This window comes from Struthio camelus, chromosome 3, assembly GCF_040807025.1.
Source record: "Struthio camelus isolate bStrCam1 chromosome 3, bStrCam1.hap1, whole genome shotgun sequence".
Classification (NCBI taxonomy): Eukaryota; Metazoa; Chordata; class Aves; order Struthioniformes; family Struthionidae; genus Struthio; species Struthio camelus.
In genome coordinates this window covers 90,466,938-90,494,389 of record NC_090944.1, presented here as the reverse complement: position 1 = coordinate 90,494,389, position 27,452 = coordinate 90,466,938, and the positions used below count along the sequence as shown (strand labels likewise).

Below are 27,452 nucleotides of genomic sequence, written 5' to 3'. Positions count from 1 at the left end.
AAAGACTGCTACAATGAATCAGAACATGCTAATGTGTTAAAGAAAGAGGGAAGAAAAGAAAATGAGAGGAAAAAAAGAAAGAAACTATGAAACTTTAGATGTAGAGACTTAACATATTATATCCTTAGGATTTTGCCTCTTCTACACAACATCAATATTAATATATTAAACATATTTTCATTTGCATTCGGTGTTTCCTCACAGAAAAGTGCAAATACAGATTGTAAAAACCACTTCTTATAAGAATCAAAAGTTTAGTTATAATCTTTTTCTCACTCTGCGGTCTAAAGAGAACCTTCATAGATTAGCCCTTTTCCCCTAAAATTCAATATATTTTAAAAACAATTTATTTAGAAAATAAGACTCTTATTTCTAATTTTTAAAATACTTTTAAGAAAAAGAAAAACTGTTGATTTCTGTAGCCATAACACCATTACATACTGCCATGCTGAAAAGCAAACCTCATTTTGTCAATGAAAATAAACAGCTGAGAGTAAATATCTCCAAAATCAAGGAAGTAACCAGGTGGTATCATAGATCCATGTTTATTAATATCACCAGGAAAATATTTAAAATAAAAATCTAATCTTTTAAGTTAATAGTCTTTAAAGAGAGTCTCATGCTACATACCCCTTGTTCATCCAATTTAAGCAGCTGTTCAGGGACTTTAGGTGAGTTGGAAGCCTGCCTCAGGCACTGAATGCTCAGCTCCGGTATTACATATTCCAGTACCTCTTTGAGAGGCAGGCCTCTTGCTGTGCCATGCCTAGCAGTGGATGGTATAGCATCTTCTAAAATTGCTCCTCTAAGTGTAGTAAGCTGCAGTAAAGAGAAACCATATAAAATATTCTTAATTCTGATACTACAATGACTTTTAACGATATGATCTTCAGGCTATACAAAAAGTATGGAAGAGAGAATGAGTGGGAAGAAAAATATCGATATAAAAAAAAGCCTGCACCAAGATTAGTGAATAACTTTTAAAAAAAGAAGCCATAGGCTCTTATTTTCTCAGTGATAAGTATGCTTTTTGTTTAAAAAAAACTGATAATCATCTTAACTTATTCTAATTTCTAAGACTATTTCTCCTTTGGAAAAAAAAATTAAGCACTGCGATAACTAATAATTGTTAGTTATAATACTACCCCAGTAGACACAGTAGCTTGAACGTTAGGTTAGCCAGGCAAGGTAAACCACAGCTAACAGCAACTTTGTTTATCCCATTCACTTTTTTTTTTTTTTTAAAACCATAATGCTTTATCCTCATTGGATTCTGCAACAAGAGAAATACTGCTTAGAGGTTAGTCAGCTGAATCACCACTCCCCACATACCTACATACAGACATACCTTTTTGGGTAATGAACAAAAAACCTAGCCTGAAAAACCTATGTATACATATGTTCAGTAAAAACACATGAGCCCAGAGATATCAGGAACTCTAGCTAATGCTTCTGTGTCTCCTAATCACAACAGGAGGCAAAAGTCCAAAGGATTAGGAAAGTTTATAGTTGCTTGCTAAAATGGTAACATTGTATATTTTCATACAAATCAAAGTTAACTGCTGAGATAGAGAAGAATTTACTTTTGCAAAGGATACAAATTCATCTGAAATAGAAGTTATGGCTTGAAAAGTGTCCTTTCAACATTTATTTATTAACACATTAATATTCTCTCCATATATTACTTATGTACAAGAGAAGTATATAAAAAAGGAATTCCTCACAGAAAATACATTTTCTAATAAGGAGTATTTGAAAACCAAACACACGCAAATTCACTTAAGTGGTAATACTAGCTTTCATATTTTTCTGCTGTTTTTTATTCTCCTGAATTTCTTAATCTTTTACTCCTATCACAAGAAACATCAAGCACCTTATCTTCGGCTTTATTCTTATCTATTCCTTTGACTCTTGCAGATATATACATCTTCATCTAACTTACCTCCTTTTGGGTCCCCACCCAAAAAGAGAATAATTTTATATAGCAGAGAGGAAAAATCGTGCTCCAGGGGCCAGCTATATTTATACAAGAAATATCCCTTTCCCATTCACAGATCTTCTTTCAAGGTTAATGATCTATCCATAGACAAATGAAAGGAGAAACAACTAGTATCCTAAGCTTTAAGTTATCTTTTCCATTCCTTTGCACAATGCATGAAAGAACTTTACCTCACTTGTCCTGAAAACTATTCGATAGTTGAACTGAGATCCTTCTTTCTCCTTTGAGTCTTCAACCTTCTCTCTTCGAATGCTGACAGCTACAGGTCCGAGATTTTCATCTATTCCAAAGTAGTTCTGATGCTCTTTTACAAAACAGAAGGAACGAAGAGAAAAGAGAAATATGAGTCTCACAGATGACGTTCATCAAATCTCATCAAAGAATTTTGAGAAGGAAAGTATTAGTTTCATCTCCATGGATCACAAAACAGCTGTTAAGCATTTGAATTAAGTTTGACTAAAACCCACAAATTCTCTAATTGAGTTATGAGATCAATCTATACACTGGTTTGTGATCTTCTGTACTGCATAGCAAGTGCGGAAATCACAAAATGCTAATTTTGACAAGGTCAGGACAGTCAGTCGTATCACATAACTCATAATAAATCGCATCTGCCTAAAAGCTGCTACTATGCAATAATCATTTTTCTCTCTTATGCGATGAGAAACTCGTTCAGAGAAACTGTATCGAGCCACAGTATGTAATAGTCTTCAAACAAATAAGGTGTTGTGTAGGGTAAGTTTCATTTCATTCAGTTTATTCTTATTCTTACTTAAAGCTGTAACATTTCATGCAACAACTCAGCTGGGAAACTGAGGATAGAAACTTTTCAATCTTTGCTGAATTGTTAGGTTGGTCCTTGTGTTCACTGGCAAGTTTGGGGGACCTACAGAAGAGGAAGATCAAGTTAGCAACCTTTAAGCAACCTGGACATACTCAAGCCCATGGGACCAGATGGGATACAATCAAGGGTGATGAAGGAACTGGCCAATCTCACTGCAAAACTACTCTTCATCATCTTTGAAAGATCCTAGTGAGTGGCGAATGTTTCCAACGACTGGGAAAAAGCACACGTATTCATCTTTAAAAAGGTCAAGAAAAAGAATCTGGGAAGCTACAGACCAGTCCGCTTCATGCCTTAGTCCCCATGGAGATTGAGGAACAAATTCTCATGGAAGCCATTTCCAGTTACATGAAAGACAAAAAGATGATTGGGAATGGCCTGCACAGATTTACCAAATCCAAATCATGCCTGACCTACCCAATTGCTTTCTATAAAGAGATGACTGGCTCGTGGAGGAGGAGGGAGCAATGGATGTCACCTACTTGTATTTTAGCAATGCCTTTGCCTATTACAGTCTCCCATAGTATCATTGCAGCTAAACTGAAAAGATATAGATCGGACACAGAGATTAAAAGATGGATATAAATTGGCTGGACAGCTGGCCTCAAAGGACTATGATCAGCAATACGAATTCCAATTAGTGGTCAATTACTAAAGGGTTCATCAAAAGTTGATAGTGGAGGCAGTACTGTTTAATACCTTTTTTTAATGATCCAAACAATGGGATGGAACGCACCCCCAGCAAGTTCATGTACGAGGCCATATTCTCCAGGAACAGTTGATACATTGGAAGGTAGGGCTGCCGTTCAGAAGGACCTTGACAATTTGGAGAAAGGGACTGACAGAAACCTCGCGAACGTCAACAACAAAATCCTGTATTTGGAACAGGACAGGCTTATACAACAGCACAGACTGGGGACCAGCTGTCTCAGGACCAGCTCTGCAGAAAAGGACCAGGGCGCCCTCAGGGGCAGCAGGTTGCCCAGGAGTCAGCGGCGCACCCTGGCAGAGATATTCGCTTACCACTTACTGGGCTGCGTCAGCAAGAGCATAGCCCAAAGGCCAAGGGAAGAGTTTATCCTCCTTCTCTCTTTGGCACTTGTGAGGGCACACGTAGAGTAGTGTGTCCAGTTTTGGAGAGAACGGGACAAGTGCAGCAGACAGTAACCAGGACAACCAGAGGGGTGCAGCATACAGCAGAGGAGGAGAGGCTGAAGGAGCTAGGCTTGTTCAGCCCGCAAAAGAGCGGGTTAAGGGGAGGAGTAACTGCAGTATGCCATTGCCTGATAGGGGGTTATAGAAAAGGCAGAGCCGGACCCTTCTCCAAGCTCCAGAGAGAAAGGACAAGGTGGAACCGCCATAAGGGTAATGAAACACAGGAACAGGTTGCCTGGAGAGTCTGTGAAATCTCCATTGCCGGATATGTTCAGGAGCCTATTGCACAAAGTCCAGAGCAACCTGCTCTCACATTAAAGGTAGCTTCGAACAGCTATCTAAATTATGCTATGCTTTCATGTTTTTGATAACAATTAAGTAATAGACTTCTTTTTAAGATTGTCTTAAAACACTTTGGTAGTACTTTTAAACTAGTTTTGATACTTTTCTTACAATGTATTTACAGAAGTGCAGAAGAAATTTTTCACAAAAAAGTTTCATCAAGAAGCCATCTATACTCTCAGAACGAACACAAAAAGATAAAAGTTATCCCTAAGTAACCATTCAAATGAGAGTCTTATTTCTCAAATCAAGCTTAAATAAAGTGTCTAGTGGCCTTTCAAGGATCTATCTGGAGGATGTTGGTGGTCACAGTTCATTTCTCAGTGGAGAGAAAATGAACAACAGCACGTTACAACTACTTTTTTGGGATTCTTTTTTGGGATCCAAGGAGCACGGACACTAAACTATTTGCTCATTTTGCTCACTGGAAATATTTCTCCAACAGGGGTATTATGCGTGCATAGATAAATTGTATCTCATGGACTGTCAATGGGGCACTTCTCACAGTGCTGAATTAAAACTTTGAGTCTTTATGGATAAACTTTTCAAACAAATGGAACAGAATTTCACAGACCAACAACAATATATTGAGCGGTGGTTTTCTGTGATATTCAGAGGCCAAACACTTTTCAGCAACATACAAATTCTGCATAGCTGCATTTTCAAGCTTTGACAAAAGGTAAACGTCTTAGTCAAGGTTTCTACAGCCCTCTATTTTGGTACCAGTCTAGAAACACTTATTCCACAGTTACTAATTGACTACAGCATTACTGCACATAAAGATTCAAGTTTGGTAGACTTCTGCTTAATTCTTGTGCAACATGAGAGAAGTAAACCCAAAGAAGTTACTAATGTATATTAAAAATACACATGGTAAACCAGTTTCAAGAATGGGATTCAAGAAGTTGAAGTAAATTAAAAAATAGCATGGCTACAGATATTCCAGGCTTTAGGGAAAAGATTTTTAATTCAAGGCATTTTTTTTTGTATTTAAATGTCAAAGAACAAAATTATTAAGCTAATTTACGTATTATGCACTTATGTTCATTTAAAAGTATGAATTGGAGAAAAGAGGAAAATAACCTATTTCCTAACTCTTTAAAAAAAGAGATAATAAAGTATTCCTCATTTTTTACTTTTTCATTTTGAAGAATAATGGGCAACTTTCCTTCTAATAAAAGGTCTTATTTACACTGGCAAACTTCACATCTGTAAGATTCAATCTGCAAGGAAAAGAGACTGTCTCAAAGCTGCAGAATACTGAGTTAATACTGTGAGCCTGCTAATCCTGTAAAGTTCTTTTCAGGGCATTTCTTAAGTTTTGTATCAGCAGATAGATACAGTATCATATTAAGAAGTGGCTGCAAGCATCCCACCAATAAAAAGCATGGTATTAACAGACAGTCTTGGGTATTATAAGCATAACTGCAAAAGAGCAACAGACAACTCAATAATAAAAACTTGTTTCAATTATCCTTTTAAAAATTAACACAGCTTTTTTCCCCTCCCCTCCTTTTTTTTCCCACAAAAGGATAGTTTAGGAAAGGACACCATTAATAAATCAAAACCATGAGATAAAATAAAACATTCTAGCTTTTGCAAACCTTAACTGAAAACTGAGAAGACATTTTCCATAAACATTAACATATTTTACATCAGTCATGTTGGATTTGATTTTAACAATAGTTACAAAGCTTATAAATATGCAGTATAAAACTGCAGCTCATTTCAGAAGACACTGAATTCCAAATCTCTCATTTCTTGAAAGGGAAGGGAATAATTAGTGTTGCACATGCCAGGGTGTTTCTTCCATGCATCTTAAAACAGAAATAAGACTTGTACGTTGACAAGTGCCAATTACAAAACTGTGAACTAAATCAAATATGCAGAAAGTTATTTCTCTTTCACAGATATCTTGTTAAAGGCAAAGAAAATCAGTGGCGCTGCATACGTCTTTATAAACAAGTGACTATTGTTTGCTAAATTTTTATTTCATCCTTCCACAATTATATTGCTAAATTCAACTGTGCTATCAAATCTACAATTCAATGAACAATCAGCTAGGAGAGCTCGCCGTCATGGAAGAGCATCAAGTAAGACTCAATGCGCATATAAATGTCACTTTTTCTTATACAGGAGATCAGCACCGTAGCAAGATATTTTAGTGCACAAGGCAAAATGCTCGTTTTCTTTCCTCTACCCCAAAAATATTTTGCTTAGAGAAGAACCATGTTCAGTTGGAAGTAACCTGGAGATTCCCCACATGCTTTATCCCTTTTGGTAATAGATACCGAAAATGAAGTGTTTGGTTCGATCAACACATTTGCCTAACTTGCTGTCTCCCTCATAAGAGCCATCCAATGCAGATTGCTCTCATGTAGCTTCTGTTACAACTCTATAGGAAGATAACGTGAAAAAGGGAATGGCTTATATATCCTCGTAAAGGTGAGAGTAATTACTACTGAATAGTGTCTCACATATGATATTTACTCTTGAAGAACTCTACCTACAGAACAATTGAAAACACGGACAATAACAGTTCAAATTTTCCAACATTTTACTGTATGGGATAAAATTCAGATAATATTTCTTATGTTTCTAATACCATCTTAATATAAACATAAAGCATCAGCATTCTAGAAAGGTCTTTAGGTTTGTTTATAATATATTAAAGTGGTTTTAAGTACTGTTTATGTTTTATTTTTTATCTCTCCTACAAGACTTTTCATCACAAAAAATAGTCAACCCTTCTGGAACCAGTAACTCATTCATTCTAAAAGCATTTCACAAACAAGTTATCTTTTATTCAGCTTAATCTTTGTCTTTCTCTGTTCTTCTTCTCCTCCCACTACCACCTTTGTCCATTAACAACTTTCATATCAACACCAATTCTTTCTTCTCTCAGTCCCACAAAACATATGGCATCCCTGTGTCACAAATTTCCCTTCATTCTCTTCCACCCTGACTCTGCCAACACCTTCTGATCCTTTACAACTAACCTAGCTTAAAAACTATTTTGAGTCTTTGAACTTACTGCCCTTCCTTGCTTAACTAACTTGCTTAACTAGAAAAAGACTAGGGTCTTTTTCTTCCTTCTCCATCACAGATGCAGATTCTTTCCTCCTCCTCTTTTAAATACACTGTTTTTACAATCTGTTTATTCTAGGTTTCCACAGTATGATGAAGACAAGCACTGAGCAGGATCCTCCTTTGAGTCCCTTGCAAAGTGCCACAACAGGAAGTAGTACAATACAGTGCTTACTGTAGTATTTCCTGCTGTCCAGATACAGTTAGGAAGCAAAGAGGTTTGATCTCAGCAAGACTCAGGCAGTATCAAACAATCTTTTAAGGACAAAGCAAATTTCTTTTAATAACAGCAAAAGATTAAGCTGTAACTCATAATACAAAAACAGCAGACAGAAGTACTTTGGGGCTTTCCCTCCCCACAAAAACAGAGATTACAATCAGTCAAAGCAAATCACAAAACGTAAATTGCTTATCTAAATAAGGATTCAAGGTAAGTTAGTTTAGCCTGCTGAGAAGAGTATCCGACACTTTGCAGTTTGAATACATCCTAAAATAATAGGGCAAATGGCATAAAGGAGAAAGATATTAAACAACCTTCTTTAAGCTGAAAATCTAAGTATCATCAGAAGCCGTTTAAGGTGCTGACAGAAGTACCTATACATGCATACAGTATTGAAAGGCCCCAAGAGACACTGGAAGGCAGCAGAATCTGGAAGAAGGGACTCAGAAGCCTCAAAAATAGAACTTCCTTTTTTGAAGGTATCTTTTAGGAAATACTGACATCCAGTCTGGGTATCAGTATTTAGAATGCGTTTACCGGATATAAGTATCTTCCTTCTCCCTTGCCCTCCCAAAAAGTTTGGCACAGGGAAGCTAATTATTTTCCATATTAAATTACCCCATATTTAGTGACTTTTAGGGTGGTACTGTAGAGCTTCATAACCCACTGGCTGATAATTTGTGCTCTTCCAGGGGGATATTAAGAGGCTGAACTTTGGTAAAATGTTGCAATAGCCTCAGTAATACTTAGGTCTTTCTACAGAGAAGAAAATAATGTTTAATAAGCAAGTTAATTACAATGCATGCATATCTCAGAAGAGCTGCGTTAGAAAAATTTACCTTTTCCATAGAAGAACTTGCGGTAATAATATGCTCCAAGATCAATGTGTTCTATGATGTAACGCTTCACTTTTTCTCTGTGAATTGACTGATTTTCTCTTGGTACTTCCAGTACTGAAACACCAGCATTTGTACAATGGGAACTTAAAGAAGACTCAAAAGAACAGCTTTCACCTGAAGAAAAAGATGCTGAATTTGCCCTAGAAAGTGCAATCCGTCTATCTCCTTCCCCACCAGTTTCATTCCTAAAGTAAGGGCAACTCAATACTAAATCATTGCTTTTCCCATCACCCTCATCAGCATCTAAATTCTCTTTTGAATTGAGGTCCTCTTTGCTTCCCAAAGGAGATTCACAGTTTCCTATTTGGCCTGCTGGCATCTGAGTTTGTGATGCAGCTGAAGCCCCAGTGGTTATATTTTTTCTTTTTCCCACATTTACTCTGGTAGCCATTGCTTCATTTATGTTAAATAAAACGCTCTGAACATCATAATGTGCAAAACATTTCTGACAGTTCCAAGAACGAACGTTTCTCTCAAGTCTGTCATCCAGATCAGATGAAAACTTAAAAGTTTCATGCTCACTTTTAACTGTTCGCAATTTTCTAAATAGAGATGTTTCTACTGTTTCTGATTTTAGTCTCCTCTTGAAAGATTTCTCCCTGTCTCGACCAATAAGCAGGGCACTATCCATATAATCCAAGCCAGAAATCCTGACAAATTCTCCCCTGGAAATCTGTGCGGCAGCATGAAGACTCGGAGAAACTGTAGGATCACAGTGGAAAAACTCAGAAAATCCAAATGGAGCAAGGGTTTTATGTTCAAAATTTTCCACTCGATATCCTCTTAGCATTGCAAAAAAATTCTCTCCAGACAAGCCCTGTCTATCAATTGAAGAAGTACTGCCATATTCCCTATGGAGAGCTGCTCCAGTATTTGGGTTAACAGCATTCTGATCTAACACGTCTTCAGCATCAATATCACTTATTGTCACATCACTGTTGCTCCTCTGCCTTATGGGATGCAGTCCTCTTTGAGGAGAATGAACAAAAAGATCTCCAATAGTATATTTGCCCTCTGTAAATTCCAATTCTAGCTCTTCTTGCTGCTCATCATTCTGGTCATTTTGTCCATTTGGAAGTATTGATCCAACGCCTTCATAATTGGTTTGAGGTCTGCTTTCCCAAGCGGCTTTACTCAGCTCCTTAGAGCAATCCTTTTTAGGAGGCCATTCAGATACCCTTGCTCGAACGCCCATTTTAGGCACAGCTGGTGTACCATTTGTTTGATTATTTTCAGTTTTGCTAGGTGCATTTGAAGAAACAGGAGGACCCATGCTACCATTCAAAGCTTTAAGTTTTCTAGCAAAATAATCATCAGATTGCATGCTTCTTGAAGACTCCCTGAACTTCGAGGAAGATCTGCTAACTTTGTGCTTATCTTCTTGTGAAGACCTTTGATCACTCATGTCCAGTCAGTGGGAGGGGAACTGCTAGTGTTACATAAATTACTGTTACTTTTGTTATTACATTGTCATTTATGGAGCAGTAAACTGCAATATAAAAATGCAGTTACAGTCTTTCCAGAAGAGCAAGTAGAACTCTCAGTGTACCATTTTTGTACAACTTCAGTCAGGAGAGCAATCTTAAAGAATTTCCTTCAATTCAGAAGCATTAAGTTCAGCAGTAGTCCAGACAAATTTCTTCTATCTGCTTATAAAAAGAGAGAGAGACAAAGCATATTAAAATGTTTATACTCAATAACAGTAAGCCTTCGATATTGCTTATATATACACACAACACCCCATGAAACTGGAAACAAAGGAGCTTGCTTTCTATGGTTTTGTATTCTTTGTCTCTTAAGCTCCTACAAACGCAATTATCCCAGTTTCCCCTATGATGCCTGCAATCTATGAACAGTTTTGGGCCTAAACCATGCTGAATGGCAAACTGGGTTCTGCTAGACACAATTTACATCATCCAGCGCTCTCTGCCTTTCCTTCAATGGTGATAATAACTTAGGTGCCTATTCTCTATCTTACCACCGTTTTTTCTATAACATGAAAGAATTTAATCATCTCTAATGTTCCTACATCTTTTTCAAGTTTGCTTGAAAATGGCTAATAAACACAGTAGCTATTGGGAGAAGATCAATACCCTTATAGAAAACATAAGCAAAATATAGACAGGTCATTAGACAAATAAAAATGCCTTGCCTCATTTAAAAAGGAACATTTTAGAGGACAGTAATCTCTCCACTGTGATTAATTCAGTGAATAAACGTATTTTTCACTTTTTCCAAAGAAAAATTTCTTTACATTTCATTAGTTTGACTGTAAACTATTATTTAGCTATGTAAAACAGTTATGATTGTTTCTCTGGTTGGAAACCTAGGCAATTACCCACTTACAGTGCCGGAGGACATAATTACTTTCATATGATTACTGTCTTCCACAAACTAAAAAAAAAAAAAATTGTAGCCCTATTCAGGAGTGTTAACTCATTTATAAAACTGGAACTGCCTGGACATTAGAAAATTCTTGAATTGTTTTTAATGATCTCAAGGATGACCACAACTTGTGTCGTGAAGACGCACTTGCAGGCAGAGCCTGCGCTTTACCCCATTGCATAAAACTAGATTTAAAAAAGAGATACGACTGTATGTTATCTACTTCCTTAACAGCTTTTCAACGGCAAAAATAATAACAAAGATTTTTTAAGATGTTGCAAACAAGCACAATGTGCAGCTACGAGAGTTATAAGAAGCCAGGCCAAATTAGACTGAAATACTAATTCTACCCTTATATTAGTGAAGATATTAGGTGGTAAGAAGAGTTCAGAAAACAACTGTTTTTTTCCCTATATATTTAATGCTATAAAGATTCTTTCAAAAATAAAAAGGTGGGGGGGGGGACAAGGAAACAAAGGAATAATTTAAATTAAAACTTCACACAGTATGTTTCCTGCCTGTCAAAAAATTATGAATTTGAGGTGTGTTTGGTACAGCAAACTTGAAGACTTCTCTATGTACGGGTTAATGAACACAACTTAGAGAGTTATAGTAATGTCGCAGCTCACATGGTTTCTATGTGACTGTATTACCAAGAATGGATCACAACAGTGATAAAAATGTATCCTCACATTTAATTTTCACTAAATATGAATTTCCCAGAACTCCCATCTGACAATCAGTGCTGTCACTTAAAACAAAGGTGCTGGTTCCTTAAAATACCCCCAAAAAACTGTTTAAACAATTGACTTGTTCAAAAATATATATATATATATTTCAAAAGGAGCACGCAGGATTTTTAAACATGGACTTAAGAAAATAGAATGCAAAAAAGGAAAATATCAGTCAATATGCCTAATGTTTTATGAGGCATAAGTACCATGCAGGGATGAAATATAAGAAAACTCCTATGGCATATATACTAACATAAGCAATTGACAATAGAATGACAATAAAACTTTTTTTTTTTAATAGTCTGTGAGTCTTCTGTAGATAATAGCAATAATGTAAGAAAATTTAGTCTTGCTTCAGTGACAAAACTATTCCAGAATCACCTGTCTGATTTGCAAGAATATAAAGCAGTAGTGAGGGCAAAGAAAGGTCAGTTTCACATATCTGGAAATATATTTAACTGTTTATTGAAGATTAATTCAATTTTCTTTGAAGTTATGGTGAATTACATCTTCTATACATCTTACCTGTCCCTACCCAAAAATATTAATACAATTCATTACACAATTATTACAATTTTTTAACATCAAAATTAATCTCTTACAAAATAGGGAAAAGCGTAGAAGGCCAAGAACAGTTATCCTGCAACAATTCCACTCTTTTCTTCCCTAATGTTAACTCTTCTTCTGTCATAAGCATCTGTGCAAAAGTAGTGAAGTGGATCGGAGACATAATCCAGATTGAAATCAAATTGGGGATGAGGTGGGTGAGTTGAAAGAAGGGCAATAAACAGACAGCTCCCCCTTGTTTAGTTGCAATCCAAATCCACAACATGGCTTACCACTTAGCCTTACCAATACCTTTTTTTTTTTTTTTTTTTTCCCCTCCTCCAGGAGACAGTCTGAAGGCCACAGGAAAGCAGGACTGCTACTTTCAGAAGTGGCGTTAATTTAAATACTTCATTAAACTATAGCCTAAGTATTTTCAAGCAGGAGTACATTGCAAAGGGTAGCATTTAAAAGAGAATTATTTTATTTTACAATGTAAAAAGTGGTCAATACTAAGGTTGGTGTGATAGAAGACTGAAGAAGTGATTAGTATGGAACTGTAGTATGGAAATACTAATATTTGAGGAAGTTATGCAGTATATTTAAAGTATGCTAGTAAACAGAATATTGTCGGTTTTGTTGATCTTTAAACTTCTGCAGTTGGCTTAACTGAAAAAATATGCCTATTTTTAATATAAAATGTGTATGTTTTAGTACTGGTCATTCCTGTAAACTCCTGTAACTCAGCAAAACAGGATGCTTTGCTTGACAGCTGACCTATGCTGACAGATAGCACTCTATTTTCCTGTATTTGTTGTTGTTCTTCAACAATTTTTCTTTCTCCGTCATAAGAACTCTGCAACTTGCATACACCTGCTTACTAATTATGTTGATACTATTTGTTATATAAGGCTTTTATCTGTTGAATTTAATAAACTATTGCTTCCAGAAAGAATGCTGTCAATATAATCATGAATATCCTTCTTCTGAGACCGGTACAATCCTTTTGGTCAAGCTCTTCACTTTTCTTCATCTCATCCTAGCATTTAAGAATGGAATCACTAGCAGATATGGCCAAAAGATAAAAGCTGGATGCCTACACAGCTGTTGTGCTCTTGCCAATCCTTCCCACTAAGGCTGCTGGATGTTATGCAAATAACTCAAGTTCCTTCCACACAGCTACAAAGACTTCCTTCGGAGCTCAATACAGCAGCTGGTTTGTTAGCCACAGTTGCAGTTCTTTAACATGGAATGTTTCCAAGTTTCCTGGGGACCTGGATGTATGCCCACAAGTGCTCCTGTGCCAGTAGCAGAGTAATGAATAAGAACTGTACTATTGGACTATCCTGTCAAAAGGAGGCTGTTTGGTAACCCTGCCTCATGTCAGCCTTGATAGACGGAAATGAATTATTTAAGAAGTCTTTCTGTGATCATTTTGTTGATCAAGAAGTTGGAAATCTGCCCCTATTATTATGTAATGCTATCACCCTAAAAAGAATGCATAATTTGGATGAAAGCATTCATCTCTGTACTATTTATCAAGATGACAATTGTATAAACCATGACTCTCCAGCTCTACTAATCTTAAACGGGAAGTGCAATTTGACAAAATACCAGTATAGGCAGGAATAATACACCAAGAGCTGAAGATCAGACATTTAACTTGCATTCAATTCATTTTCCGCCGCATTTTCTGTGTGCTGTAAGAGCCCTGGTTAGTTTCCACTCTTCAGAGAAACACACTGAAAATGGGTGGTATTATCTACTGTGCCAGTACAGAAGAGTGGCAGTTACATAATGGCTACGTTATGGGAAATCCAAAGTTTGCCAGAAAATTCTTCCTTAAGGTCCGTGCAATGGAGAAGGACAGCGCAAAGGAGAAATGCACACAGTTTATAAATCACCTTTATTTTCACAAATTTCTATATCAGATAACCTATAGAGCCAATCGGATGGAGGATATTATTTCCTAAACCTAAGTTTTCCCCTTGGGGGGGGGGGGGGGGGAGGGAGAGGGAAGAGGGTAATTCTTGAACAAGAGGAAAATTATGGGGAAATTATAAAACTGTTTTTTATGCAAGTTCAAAATTGACTTGTTTCATTTTGCTTGTTTTTAAAAACAAATCTAAAAATATTTGACATGATCTAAGTATTTTTAGCATATCTGTTAACAGTATTCATTTATTAAAACTATAGAGAAGTTTTCCAAATTGGATTTTTAAATCAAAGCTACTCAATTTTCAGACGCAAAATGAGGGCTATGCCTGATCTGTGTGATATCACAGCCCTTCCTATGACAGGTGATTAGTAATTCTCCAGTGTGACATCATATTCTACATTGGACTATGAAAGAAGAAAAATGAGGTCTTCTGGGATTTGCTTTCATGCAAAAGTCTTTAGAAAAATCACGATATTTAAGCATAATTGTCTTTAAATAGAATATTTCTTTCAAAGTTTTCCATGAGACATAGTGGATATTAAAAGATAACACTAACTATAATTGAGCCACTTATTCAGATTGCAGCTGTGGAAAATGGATTGAAAATAGTACAATGAACAAATTATGAGCACAGTTCATGAAGAAAGGTTCAAATTACTATACATCAAGTTTACAATTAAAGCTATAACTACTACAGTGTAAATGGTTACTTCTTATATGCATATTTCACACTTCCAATTAGTATGCAGACGCAGAAGAGAGGCAGAAGAAAGATGGGAAGCCCCTCATTTGACTAATGGGAATACATATGAACTGCTGCATACTGAATATTTGTTACATACTTCCTCAATTGTGCTCTACTTCTTCACATGGTTGCAAGAAGAAATAAGAGCAGAAAATGAAGAGAGCCCTCTGCTGCAATAATAAAATTTCATTAAGGTATTATTTAATAAATCATACCTTCCAAATAGTAAAATCATCAATAATGATTTTTCAAAAAATCCTTCCACCACTTTTGAAACAGAACTAAAAACACTGCTATAAAATACATACTTTGTTTGGTATAACGCGTCATACAGAATAATGCCTATCACAAAGTTGTGTCACCTTGTCCTCAGCATATTTTCCTTTACTTTCCCTGAATTACCCCCCTTAAATATTGTAGCTCAATGCATATTTTGTTTAATCAAGAATGCAATTTAAGTTTTTTGGGGTTTTTTTTTTGGGGGGGGTGTTATTTTTTTTGTTTTTCTTTTTTAATCAAGCAACTTGGATAATCTTTCAGCTAATACTGATGTCTTATCCAGAGTTATTAATTAATATAATACTACCATCTCTGTTTTTAATACCTCACTAACAGAAGGTGATTTCTCATCAAAAAATGTTTAGATAAATTTCTGATTCTGTTATCATTGTATTTTCTTAGAGTATTAATATCAATATTCTACTGTTCCATTAGCAAAAGTTTTGACACCTGGATAAATAAGGCCAACTGAATTTCCAGACCAAACTGGGTATCTTACAACTCTATTATAAACAGTTTAATTATGCAGCCTATGCAGAACTTAACTATAAAATGGGAATTGAAGTTGTCTTGCTCAGGTTGAACTATGCAAAGTGAAATCCCAATTCTTTTGAAATGGATAGAAAAATTACCACTGATACACACACAGAATCTTTCATTTGTACTCTTGCAATTTAGTTCAGCTATTTTTAACTGAATTTACAGAACTTAACAGAAATACACCAATGCTTATCACAAATTGCATTTTGTGAGATAAAGGAGAAATATCTTAACATGAAATTCTCAGATCAAGGATTTTTTCTGAGAAAGGGTTGAAAAATCACCTGCAAGCACTGACCACTTATTTTGTCAGAAGAAAAACAAAACAAACTCCTCTTAGATTATTGTTAACTAATACCATTTTCTTCAGCAGCCTGACTCTTTATTAATTGCAAATGAAGACAACATGCCTGTCAGTCTGGTTCCTGTATCTGTGAAAACTTTAAATAAACAGAAACCACAGAAGTGTCTTTGTTCCTTTTCACTCTTTGCATTTATCAATCCAGGTGTCAAAGGTCAAAACAACAACAACAACAAAAGTACCCTACTTATGTAGCATTAAATAATCTATTTTCTACAGTATGACTAGCATGACATCCAGAACATAACTTATGCATATCCTCTCTTCAGGACAGAAGTATGGCAGACTGGATGACTTAAAGCATTTAGATGTCCTTATCTCTGTGCCCGTGATATTTTGTTGTAATTATAACTTCCTGGTAAATATCTTCAACTAATCGCACAGAACTTTTATTCCAGTTTTATCTTTGAGAATGAAGAGCCTTTAATACGGAATGATATGGGTATGACATCAACAAGATACCCACAAAGAAATATCAGTCAGCACATAAACACAGGAAAATTTTTAATAGTACCTTACATATTCAAATGTAGTTTAAGAGCTTACAAAGTATGGAGTCAAAAGCTGTTTGCATGCTGTGAAAGGTGACAAAACAAGTATCTGTGGAACTGCCATGCACTTCACCTCAGCCATTAGAACCTATTCACTAAGAGACATCAGGTCAGACAGAGCAGGACTGAATTGTCTTCTAGAAGAACTTTCAGTTACAATACTGAAATATTGCACTGAAGCAATTTCCACTCAAATAAATAAATAAGCAAACAAATAAATTTGTCATTCTCCATGTGCTCCTCAAGCAACTTGCATAACCTCAGAATCCGCAGCAGAACAAGTGTTTACAAGTGTAAGCAGCGTTTACAAGCTCAGAAATTTTCATGCGTCCACTGATTCTTAAATTGCTCCTTCCTGCTGGAACATATATATTGTCATTTAAACTGGATAATCTCCAAGGCAGGGACTATTTCTTTGTCCTATTTCAACAAGACCCTCATATGACGACTCCATTGTACAGGATGCTAAATATTATGATAATCCAGTTAGTAAATAACTACCAAGTCACTTCCAGAGGCAAGGCTTAGAAACATGAAGTGAGGATTTCTGCACCACATATTCAACTCATTTGAACACAATGAACAGGACTACCTTGTACTGATTCTAAACAATCATATTTGCATAATCCAAAAGGAAAATCAGTAATTCCTGAATAGCCTGTCGCATGAAAGTGCTTTGACAGACAACTGTATGGGTGGGGTATCATTCAAAAGAAAACTTCAGTGTCTGTAGATTGTCTAGCTGAAGACTACCTAAAGACAACATTCACATTACAAGTTACATGAGAAAGGAATGCACTACATCAAACCGTATATCAAAACAAAAACATTTTACTTTCAAGTTGTTAATGCACATTAAGAAACATTGAGAATGCTAAAAGTTAATAATATAGTTCTTGTAAAATAATGGCAGAAACAAAACGTAATTCAGTGGGTTAGAAGACAAAGTATATTTTGTTACATAAAAAAAACTAAGAACATATTTTACCTTCTCTCAGAGTCACTCTTATCAGAAATTATCATTTTTGTTACAATTCTAGCTCAGTGCACAGGATAGTTATTCAGATTCCAAGGGAAGACCACTCTGCTCAAGAGCAACCACAGAGAAAATCTACCAAAATCTCATAGAATTAAGAAAGGTCCTGTCCAGTTTAATAAAAAACAAAATGTACTTGCATCATTGCATAGTTTCTAAAACTGTTTATCAGAAGAGCCTGCGGGTGGGGCAGAGAGATCAGGATTTTCTCATTTGTAATTTATGCTTTCCTCATGAGATTGCTGAAGATAGGCCCAGAATATGACAGAACATACAGAGACTTTATACCTAGGTAAAAACACCCACTCTTATATGCCTTCTTTTTACAGGCCTGAGGAGGAAGACTTCAAGCAGACTAGCAGGAGAGACTGAAAGGTCCCAAGAAAACTGGGAATGAAAGAAGGTGAAGCTTGGCTGCTTGGGGTCTTCCTCCCATGTAGACATAAAAGGAGACTGCATCAGAGTAGGAATAAGCATATGGAAGGAAAAGAGCACAAGTGCTGTTGCTAGGCTTGGGCAACTGCCAGTTTTGAAGTTAGGAAGGAATTTTTCCTCAAAGATAAAAATATCATAAGACAGGATTTTTAGTTCTCCTCACAGTAATCTGAGGAATAGTTTTAGATTAGCATGGAGAAAAAATAATTACTGTACATTAATAAATCAAGTTAGTAATTCTAACACAACTTGCAGACAGCATTCATTTTAGAGCGTCTGTAAGAGATTAGACTTTGACCATAATCGCATGACCCTGTTAGCCTGGAGAAGGAAAAAGACACTGAGATATCGCAAACTAAAGCAACCTTCACATATATCTTCATTTAATTAACAGGAACTTCCAGTTGGAGAACTGAAAATTAGGCTGGGTTTTCAGGGCTAAGGTGAGGTGGGGTAAAGAAAGAAGGCTACTTAACAGCATACTAATCTAATATTTTGAGGAAAAAGATTGCTTAGTTTTTTCTTTTCCCCATTTCCCCCATGTTAACACTATCAGTGGAGGCTTCACTTTTAAAATCCTTTCTTGAGTCTGCATGATACTCTGTTTTTGATTTTTGTTGTTAGGACATGATCTAAAATTGGCAAGTGAACATTCAGGGCCTTTGAATGCAGAACCTCTCATAGAGAACAGCTAAACATGATTAAACTTAGCATGCCAAGCCTAAATTCAACTACCATGGATTTTTAAACACATAAAATGTGTGTGTGTGTGTGTGTGTGTGTGTGTGTGTGTGTGTGTGTGTGTGTGTGTGTGTGTGTGTGTGTGTGTGTGTGTGTGTGTGTGTGTGTGTGTGTGTGTGTATATATCTCTCTTATATAAATTAAGGCAATATGACTGCTCTGCTGCCCATAAAAAGCCTATGTTTAAAGTGAGTTTTATTACAGTTAGGCTATTTTTTTCATTCTACTTCTCCTACAAGTTACCGTTTATTTCACACCACTATTCAAATGGACGCGATGGGAGAACAAAAGATCCGCTAAAGCAAGAATGGTATTGTCTGTATTTCCTTATCTTTGTGTGGTTTACAACCAGAGTCACTGAAAAAGTCATTTCATGTGTCATGACCATATTTTCCCATTGTTTAGCTCAGAGTTTACAGATTTGGCTTCAAATCAGCTTAGCTGTAAGTCTTGTTTTGAAGTCCAAACGCACTTAGTGCTAAAAAAAAAGTTTATATACGAGACTACAACCTATTGAAAAGTGTATTGCAATTTTCCGTAAAGGTTCAAGTTACAAAGAGACAGCTTAGGATATTATCTGAAAAGAAAAATAATGCATTTCCTCTGCTAGACCCTTTTGACATATTACTTTCCCCACCGGACTCTGACCGGGAGAAAGCTTGCAATCTTCTCTGCTTACTGCCTAGTCTCTCCTCTTCCAACACCTGAGTCCTTATTCCGCTTCAGTACAGCCTCTGAATCTGCTATCAAATTTATACCTCTGACTGTGAAATAATAGTCAAAATTTCTTTCTTAGCAACCTTTCATTAACAGCCATTTCTTCAGACACCCCAGAAGGATCCAATGCCACCATTCTCATTGTTTTTTTCAGAATAATCAAAAGGAATTGCATGCAATATATGACAACAGCTTTAGACACACACATATCCTACCTACTGTTAGTCAAAGCTAGCATAGATGGTCATATACTCTCTCTCTCCTAAAGTATTTCAGTACTCAATAGCACATAGTTAGGCTGACATTTAGTATTACAGCCACCTAAATTCATAGATATTTATGCCATTAAGAAACTTTGCCACTCAAGACTTAATTCCAGCTCTTTTCAAATTCAGGCAGCCATGTCAATATTGGTTATATTCCCTTTCCTTACAACCATAGCAAGTAATTAAATTTCTCACTTTCATAATAAATCAATACCTTGTAGAACAATTTAAGTCTTCCCAATCATCTCAGACTTCTAGTTGTCAAATCCCAAATAAGGTGTATGCCATACTTGTAGGAAAAAAAAAAAGAAACGCCTCTACCTAGAGGATATCAGAGTTCAGATTAATTTGAATCATACTTCATTTTGCACTTCAGACAAACGCTGAGGACTTTCAAGTAAGATCAAACACCTTGGCAGTTGAAGTCCCTTTCTTTGGAGGCTGCCTGTTACGTACTGCAGAGAACATTCACAGTGCTTCAGGTTCTCATTGCTCCTAGCTGTCCTCCTCATCGCTTTGCTATGTATTATTTCCTTTGTAGCAGGGGCAGCAGATGTAGGAATTTATAGTCCTATTTACGATCCCACTTTCATCATCAACATAAAGACAGCACAAACTGAAATGCAGGAGGCTTCACAGGCAGGCAACACAGACAACTTTAGAGGAGGCAACACTAACTCTCTCACACAGAGGTGGCACAACTAGTTATCAGAATAGCTGCACGCTCTTCATCTGAATAAAGTGAGGTCCCAGTATACAATCCAAGTGACACAGGACTCTTCTTAAGAGATGACAGAGGACTTTTCAGTTTTCAGCAAGATGGAAGAAAAGGATATACACGTTGTTAGTATAATAGTCATTCCTTCGTCATGAATAGAAGAAAAAAACGAGGTAGTGGCAGCAGGAATCTATGTTCTACTTTTAACACCTTGCGTATGGTGGAACTTCAGAAATTCACATATGAACTTGTTATTTTACACTGATGTGTATCAAGTTATTTATCAGGGTGATAATACCTAGTTACCTCAGAATTACGGAGACAATTTCTGTAGTGACATCTGTAAATAATGTAGACATGTAGATAATAGTATTTAAATATATATAACATTTCTATCACATCACATCTGTAGCAATTTGTTACACATTATGAGGGTAAAAATTCTTACACTGTTACTTTGAAGTAACTTTGACTTTTCAGGGTTAATAATACACAATAGTTCATATTAGGCTTTTCTATTTTTTATAGGTCTACTACAGTGAGGTCCAAAATAAAGCTTTGTCATCCAATCATTAAAAAGATAAAATGATAAACCCAAACACCTAATGCTGCCCATTTCAAGAAGCAGATTTCAGATTCTGACAGTTAAGAGTACTCAAAAGAGCTTTTGGAACCTACAATGGCATTTTGAGCTGTAACATGAAAGTAGTTTTGTACGTTTCCATTACAACCATGTTTCATAGTAAAATTATACTTCAGCAGAAGTAGAGAGGAAACCAGTCATGTTTACTTCAAAGAGGTCAAACTATTTCCATTGTTTGAAGCATTTACTTAGATCCCATGGTATGATTCCCCCATGCTCATAACATGAGGCATCATGCCCTGAGATTATCCAGTTCCTCCAATTAGCAAACCAGTTAGAGTTAGAACAATATTAACGTCGATTCCACTGGAATTACTCTCTCCAAAATATCATGGGATATACTGCATATGAATTTTTAAAAGCAATTCATTTCTTGAAACAGGAAGAGCAGTGATATTCCCCTATTTAAAGCAAGAGGGTTATCTAGTACATCCATCAGTGAAAAAGATAATGAAGAGGGTGCCAGGATTTTAATTATGGGGACATTGACACAACTGCTCAAGTCTGAGTAACAAACAAATTCCCTATTCTATTCTAGAAATCTTCCATTGTGATGAACTATCTCTCAAACAACAAAACTATATTAAGAGTGTAAGTGTCCAAAGGAAGCGGATATTCCAAATGCCTCTCTGGGCACAGTCAACCTACAGGCCAGCTGTTCTACAGTTTTGTACTGCTGTTACACAGTTCCTACAAAAAATATTTACATCAATGAACATCGTGTTTCTCAAAACTGTTCAGAGTGTGAGTATCGTTAGGCAAAGTCCTAGCCTGCCTTTGTGCTGCCCTAAGCAGTTGAGTTCCTCCAGGATGGATGAAAAAAATGTGTAATTACTAGATGTGGCTGTAGACATGCACTCTTCAGGAACTGAGCTGCTGCCAATAATTAGAAGTTCAGCATTCCTCCTGTTCAGTCCCTGTCCTGGAGAAACCAAACCGCTGCTGCTACCGCTATTTTTTCTAATACTTTGTAAACTCTGGGGAAAGAAAGAATTACAAAGTGGATAAGCATAGTTTTAGAAACACAAGCTAGTTCATTTTTAGGAAAAATGAAATGAGCTTAAGTCCACTTCATTGCTAAAACAGAGTAATTTGGAAAAATCTCACCCATCATAGAAGATCAAAATAATGAAGAAAAAAAGTGTTCGTCCTCTAATCAATAAAGAAATATTGAATATTTCTTGTGACAACAGACAAACTGTTGAAAAAAATCAAAATATCGTAGTGTAGAAGAGATCTAAAATATTCACTAAGAATTGAGTACAGAGTGCTTGTGAAAGGGCACATTTTATGGGAAAAAATAGAAAGATTGGCTTTGCTTTTACTTCCTATGTTTTCAAGAGAATAAAACAGATATGAAACATTTTATGCTATGTCATTTGGCAGTAAAACATCCCTGATATCAGAGCTTTGAATTATTCTTGGTAGTAAAGAAGGAAGTGGTTAGTTAAAATAAAATAAGCTTTAAGAAAGAAAAAGGAAACATTACCCTTTATCTTGACTGTTTTTATGGAAGCTGCTTTGGTTTGACCTTGGCTATTTATTGACTGTGTGAACTATGAGGCAGCATAAACTGAAGCATTACTGTTCGATTTTCTGTAGCTTACAAAGCAACTGGAGTTCTGCAGTTTCAGATGTCAGCAAGTAATTTCTCATATACTTTTGCATCACCTTCATTCCACAAGTATTATTATCAAGCATTATTCCACATGACTGCACATCAAGATCTTATTTAAATAAGCTCTTTTCTGACAGGTGAGATTTCACTTCCTTTTTTCCATCCTTTAACAAGGTCTATCGGAATCAAAAGAACAAATTATATATAGAAAGAAAATAAGCTGAAATCTATGGTGATTATAATGCACTGAATTAGTACAGATTTATTACATAAAAATAATGTTATTAGTTTTACAGTGAAATTTGGAAAGCTAATTTCATAATATCAACAAAATATCTCGAGTATCTTGGTAGTTTCCAAATAACTTGATATGGTTAGCTTCAATAGAGTCATGGCTCTTTTTTAATGAAAAAAAATCCCTTTCATATCATTTTAAATGAAAACAGAAGTAGGGGAACAAGACAGAGTTGCCAGCAGAACATTGTTCCTCATTTCTTAGCAGTCCATTCAACTCAGCATAACTTCATAGCAAGGAAAGGTCATCATGATGTGTTCAGTGATTATTTGATAGCTTATCTAGAATCCAGTTGCTGTCTGAAACTAACAAACTTGTTTTTAATGAGACTTAAAAGTGTTGTAAAGGGTAGAAATTTTTGGTAAAAATTAAAGTTTTACTTAAAAATTTATTGCAGTTCAATGCTTTTTAAACACTTCTTCCCTCCTCCGCCCCAAAAAAGGAGTTTAGATAGTGTAAATACTGCGCTACAGTTTTGCCTCTAGTATGTTATGCTAAAGCACATATTTGAGAACTCCCTTGAAGTGTCCTGCTAAGAAAGAATGCTATATATTTTTATTTTAAATAGGAAGAAAATAACTGTGTTCAAAATTACAGTGTGGAAATCTTACTTTAAGGAGATGACTTATTGAAATACTGAAATAAATAGCTATCAGTGACACTGAGTGACCTAATGAACACATCAAAAGATTAAAAAAGTCCCAAAAATTCACATTTGATTGTTTCAGTAATTTGCCTTTAAACATTTCTCTTAATAGATAGATATGAAATAACACCATTCGGAAGTATAAATAACATAAGCATGGTCCAGTGTTGGTAAGCACGGGGATTATTAATTACAGGCTCACATTCACCTAGAAGATGATAGCTTGCTTTTACTATGGCCAATTTTGTTTTCACTTTTGCTATTTAAATACTGATTACATAACACCCCACCCAATAATTCAGATATAGAATTTTGTATTTGACTAACCAAGTACTGGCCCTTATGTAAATTAAAGTGTTCAAACAGCAGGGTGTGATTATCTGATCCAAATGGTTCATGCGCTGGCATATTAATGCTCTGTGGGCATTGCAAAAAATATGTCTCTGGATTTTACTATTGGTCTTGATTCAGCATAAAGTTTCTGGTCAGCCAACAAGCTGTATATCATTAAAACAGACTGCACATTTCCAGAACTATGTTTTTACTTGGTGTCTGTGCATATTTTCCTCTTTTTTGCAGCATATTTACATTACAGAAACATAAACTACCCAGTTGATTTCAAAAATCAAAGCTTACAAAGCAATAGCCAAAATTTGTAAGCTCTTCACTCTTAGAAAGCTCATATTAATTATAAAAGAACCTATACACTTGATATATCATCTAAACAAATTGCATTCTTTCTCCTTCCCAACCCTTACTACAAATCACCTTCTGTAAAATCCACAGCATTTTTTTTCCAAAAATTCAGGACATTGTTAAAAAAAATAAAAATAAATCAAATTTTCTTGGTAACCTAGAGAAACATTTTCCTCTGAACTGCATTTGCATATTCTTCAATAAATTAAAAGGTCAAAAACACTGCAGTGCCAACATTACGTATGAACTTTAAGAACAGTATCTTTATTAGGATAATTATAATGTGAGTGTTTGAGACAAAAATGCACTGCATATCTTTAAAAAAAATCCTGTAATTTCAAAACAGTTTATGCAGAAAATCAGTAATGAGTTCTAAGAATTTTCTACAGATTCTGCTCAAACAGCTTTTCCACATTTTTAAAATAAATGCATATGTGGCTAAAAAGAAAGTCAGGACAATTTGAAAAAGTACAAAAACATCATCCATACAATAAGATAGGGAATTTCTACTGGTGTGAATAAAATATGATCAGTAGGCTACTGTAAGGCAAAAGGTAATAAAATTAGTGACTAACTAACCACCAATTGTCATCCAATTAATTTCTACATTTAAAAAATCCTAAACTCAAAGATAGCCAGAATTTGGATAAATACTTATATTTCTATGTAAGTATACAGTTCAGTACTCAATGCTCCAGTTGTTTGCATGCGGATCAGCTGGCAGAAATTCAAGTAAGTTTTTGTGCATGTTCGAGGCTATATTCCTCAATATGGGCACTCACATTACAATGTGTGTATAATGTAAGTAAAAATATTTTCACATGCATATGCATACATACTCTCATTAGTCTGTAGGTCCATGTTAGCATTAATTTTTAAAAAGTGGTATATGTATGTTTTAGTACCATCTTTAGAGTTAAAAATACTTTAATCACAACTGCTCTTTCACCTTATTCTTTTACTACTCTGAACACTGTTTAATATATCTAAACTGAACTAAGCAAAGATTCTATAGAATCTACAGCATATTTTCAAAGCTTGTGGTATCTAGGGGAGGAAAAAAAAATCTTCAAAAACATCAATAAAAACTTATCTTCCCTAGAGGATAAATGTCTTTATGAAAACACAGACTAAAATTTTGGTCAACAGTTTCAATTTTACAGAAAGCAAGCTAGTTGTGGTTTTCCCTTTGCCATTTGTTTTAACATAGTTATGCAGCAAAGACAGCAATCTGGGCCAAAATAAATGGGTGCAAACCTGCTAACTAATTATCTACAGCCATATTCAGAAAATTTAAAGGCTACTTGTATTTCAGCAGGTTTGACTACATGAAGCCTGCACTGGTAGCTATACAAGTTTACATTAGTAAACTGTAGCAGACTGCTCTGAGAATGGGGGGAAGGGAGGGGAGATAGCCCCTCAGTCTGGGATGAGAACGCTCAGGCATAGCTAGTCAGCATGTGAACAGGCCCATAAGGTAAATTAAGATGTGCGGCTAAGTTAGGAAGAGGGGTATTGTTACATTAGAAAGTGCTAATAGTTGTCATCACTTATTTAATTTCCAGGCAACTACAGAGATGGTAAAAGCTAGCAGCTTTGCTAATCACAAATCAAAAGCTCCACAAGTTCACACTATTTTATTTCTGGTTTTCACCCAGATCAATAGGGATCTGCTCACCGATGCCTAACACCATCCTGGAAAACTTAGGATTAATCAGATCTCATGTTCCAAAACATCTGTTATCAGAAGTTATGTGTCCGAGCGAGGCCCTGCAAGTTCAGCCTCCTGAAACATCTTGAAATTAAAAGAAACATCTTACATCATACTCTTTCCCCAAGCCCATTTCTTTCTCTTATATAAATATCCGTTTTCTCATTTTTTCCATGGTCTACTACCCTGAGAAAAGCCCAACTTTCCAACATAGCATTTGAGTTCAGTTGACTTTACAAGCATGCCTCCTTTTTTTTTTTTTTTTTAGCCCTGTTAGCTAAAAATATTCACTTCAGGTTCCATATCATTCTTCAGTTTTACTATTAATTTCACCTTCGAATATTTTGTCTTCTTTGATCTCGTTACTGTTCCTCCACTGCCTTCTTCCTTTATCTCAATATTTTTTCCTTCTTATTAATAACTTCCTAAGGTATCACTCATCAATCCTTTCTATTTTACCCAGGTCCAACCTTATGGTATGGTATCTAAGACAGTCAGATGACACACTGTACATTATTAGCATCCATTACAAGAACTTCTGACCTTACTTTCCTCTACCCTTCTTTCCAGGAGAAGAGGGAAGCTATCGGATTTTTTTTTTTTGTTTAATTGTGCTGTATGTTTATATATGTTTCTTTTACTTTGAATAAGAAGGGTCTAAACCTATACTCAACAATTAATACTTTGCATATGTTGGCTTACAGTTCAGTCAATTCATCTCCTGTCAAAATCCAGGCAAAATGAATAAGTCTTTCAATGTGTCCTTAAAGTGAGCAAATGATCTGTTTCAAACAACAGTTTAGAGAGAAATCCAGAGAACAAAGCCCCTCAGAGAAAACCCTGTTAGCAACGCTCTTCCAACTCCAAAGCCAAACAAGCCTAATTAGAAAATAAAGAAGTAAAAGCAAGATTTTATAAATTATAAATGGTAACTTGCTAGTAGGGATAAATTAGAGGGAGATATTAACATGAAAAACAGAGAATGCATAGTAGCCCTGTGGTACTATATCCACAGGATATTTAATTAGAAGTATCAAAACAAAATTTATATTTCACTCTTCAGCTACTATTTTTTAGAAGAACTAGAGAAATATTTATTATTTGATTTTAAAAAAAATATTTCAAGACTTCCAAAACCTAAGACAGATATTTGGAAATGGTTCAATTAATCTTTGAGTTTAAACACTAAAAATATGTGAAAAAGCTCACAGATGTGTATCAAAGCAACAAAATAATTTGAATGAATGGAATACATATATGAAGAAAAAAATATCACCTCCTATATTGAGAGAGAAATTTAAATA

The 27,452-nt window shown here is 35.5% G+C and overlaps 1 protein-coding gene across 8 annotated transcripts in view; it reads right to left on the bottom strand.

The window, feature by feature from the left end:
• Positions 1-27,452, bottom strand: part of SIPA1L2 (signal induced proliferation associated 1 like 2) — a 159,884-nt gene that overhangs the window by 81,745 nt on the left and 50,687 nt on the right. For 5 of the 8 annotated variants that reach the window (XM_068939017.1, XM_068939020.1, XM_068939025.1 and 2 more), the window contains exons 3-5: positions 8,487-10,192; positions 2,170-2,303; positions 631-819 (exon numbers count right to left, since the gene is read on the bottom strand). In XM_068939017.1, coding sequence (XP_068795118.1) covers positions 631-819; positions 2,170-2,303; positions 8,487-9,951 — 1,788 coding nt within the window. In that variant the 5' untranslated portion in view covers positions 9,952-10,192. Of the gene's footprint in view, positions 1-630; positions 820-2,169; positions 2,304-8,486; positions 10,196-27,452 lie in introns of all 8 variants that reach the window. The other 3 variants (XM_068939019.1, XM_068939021.1, XM_068939024.1) reach the window with 1 other exon arrangement.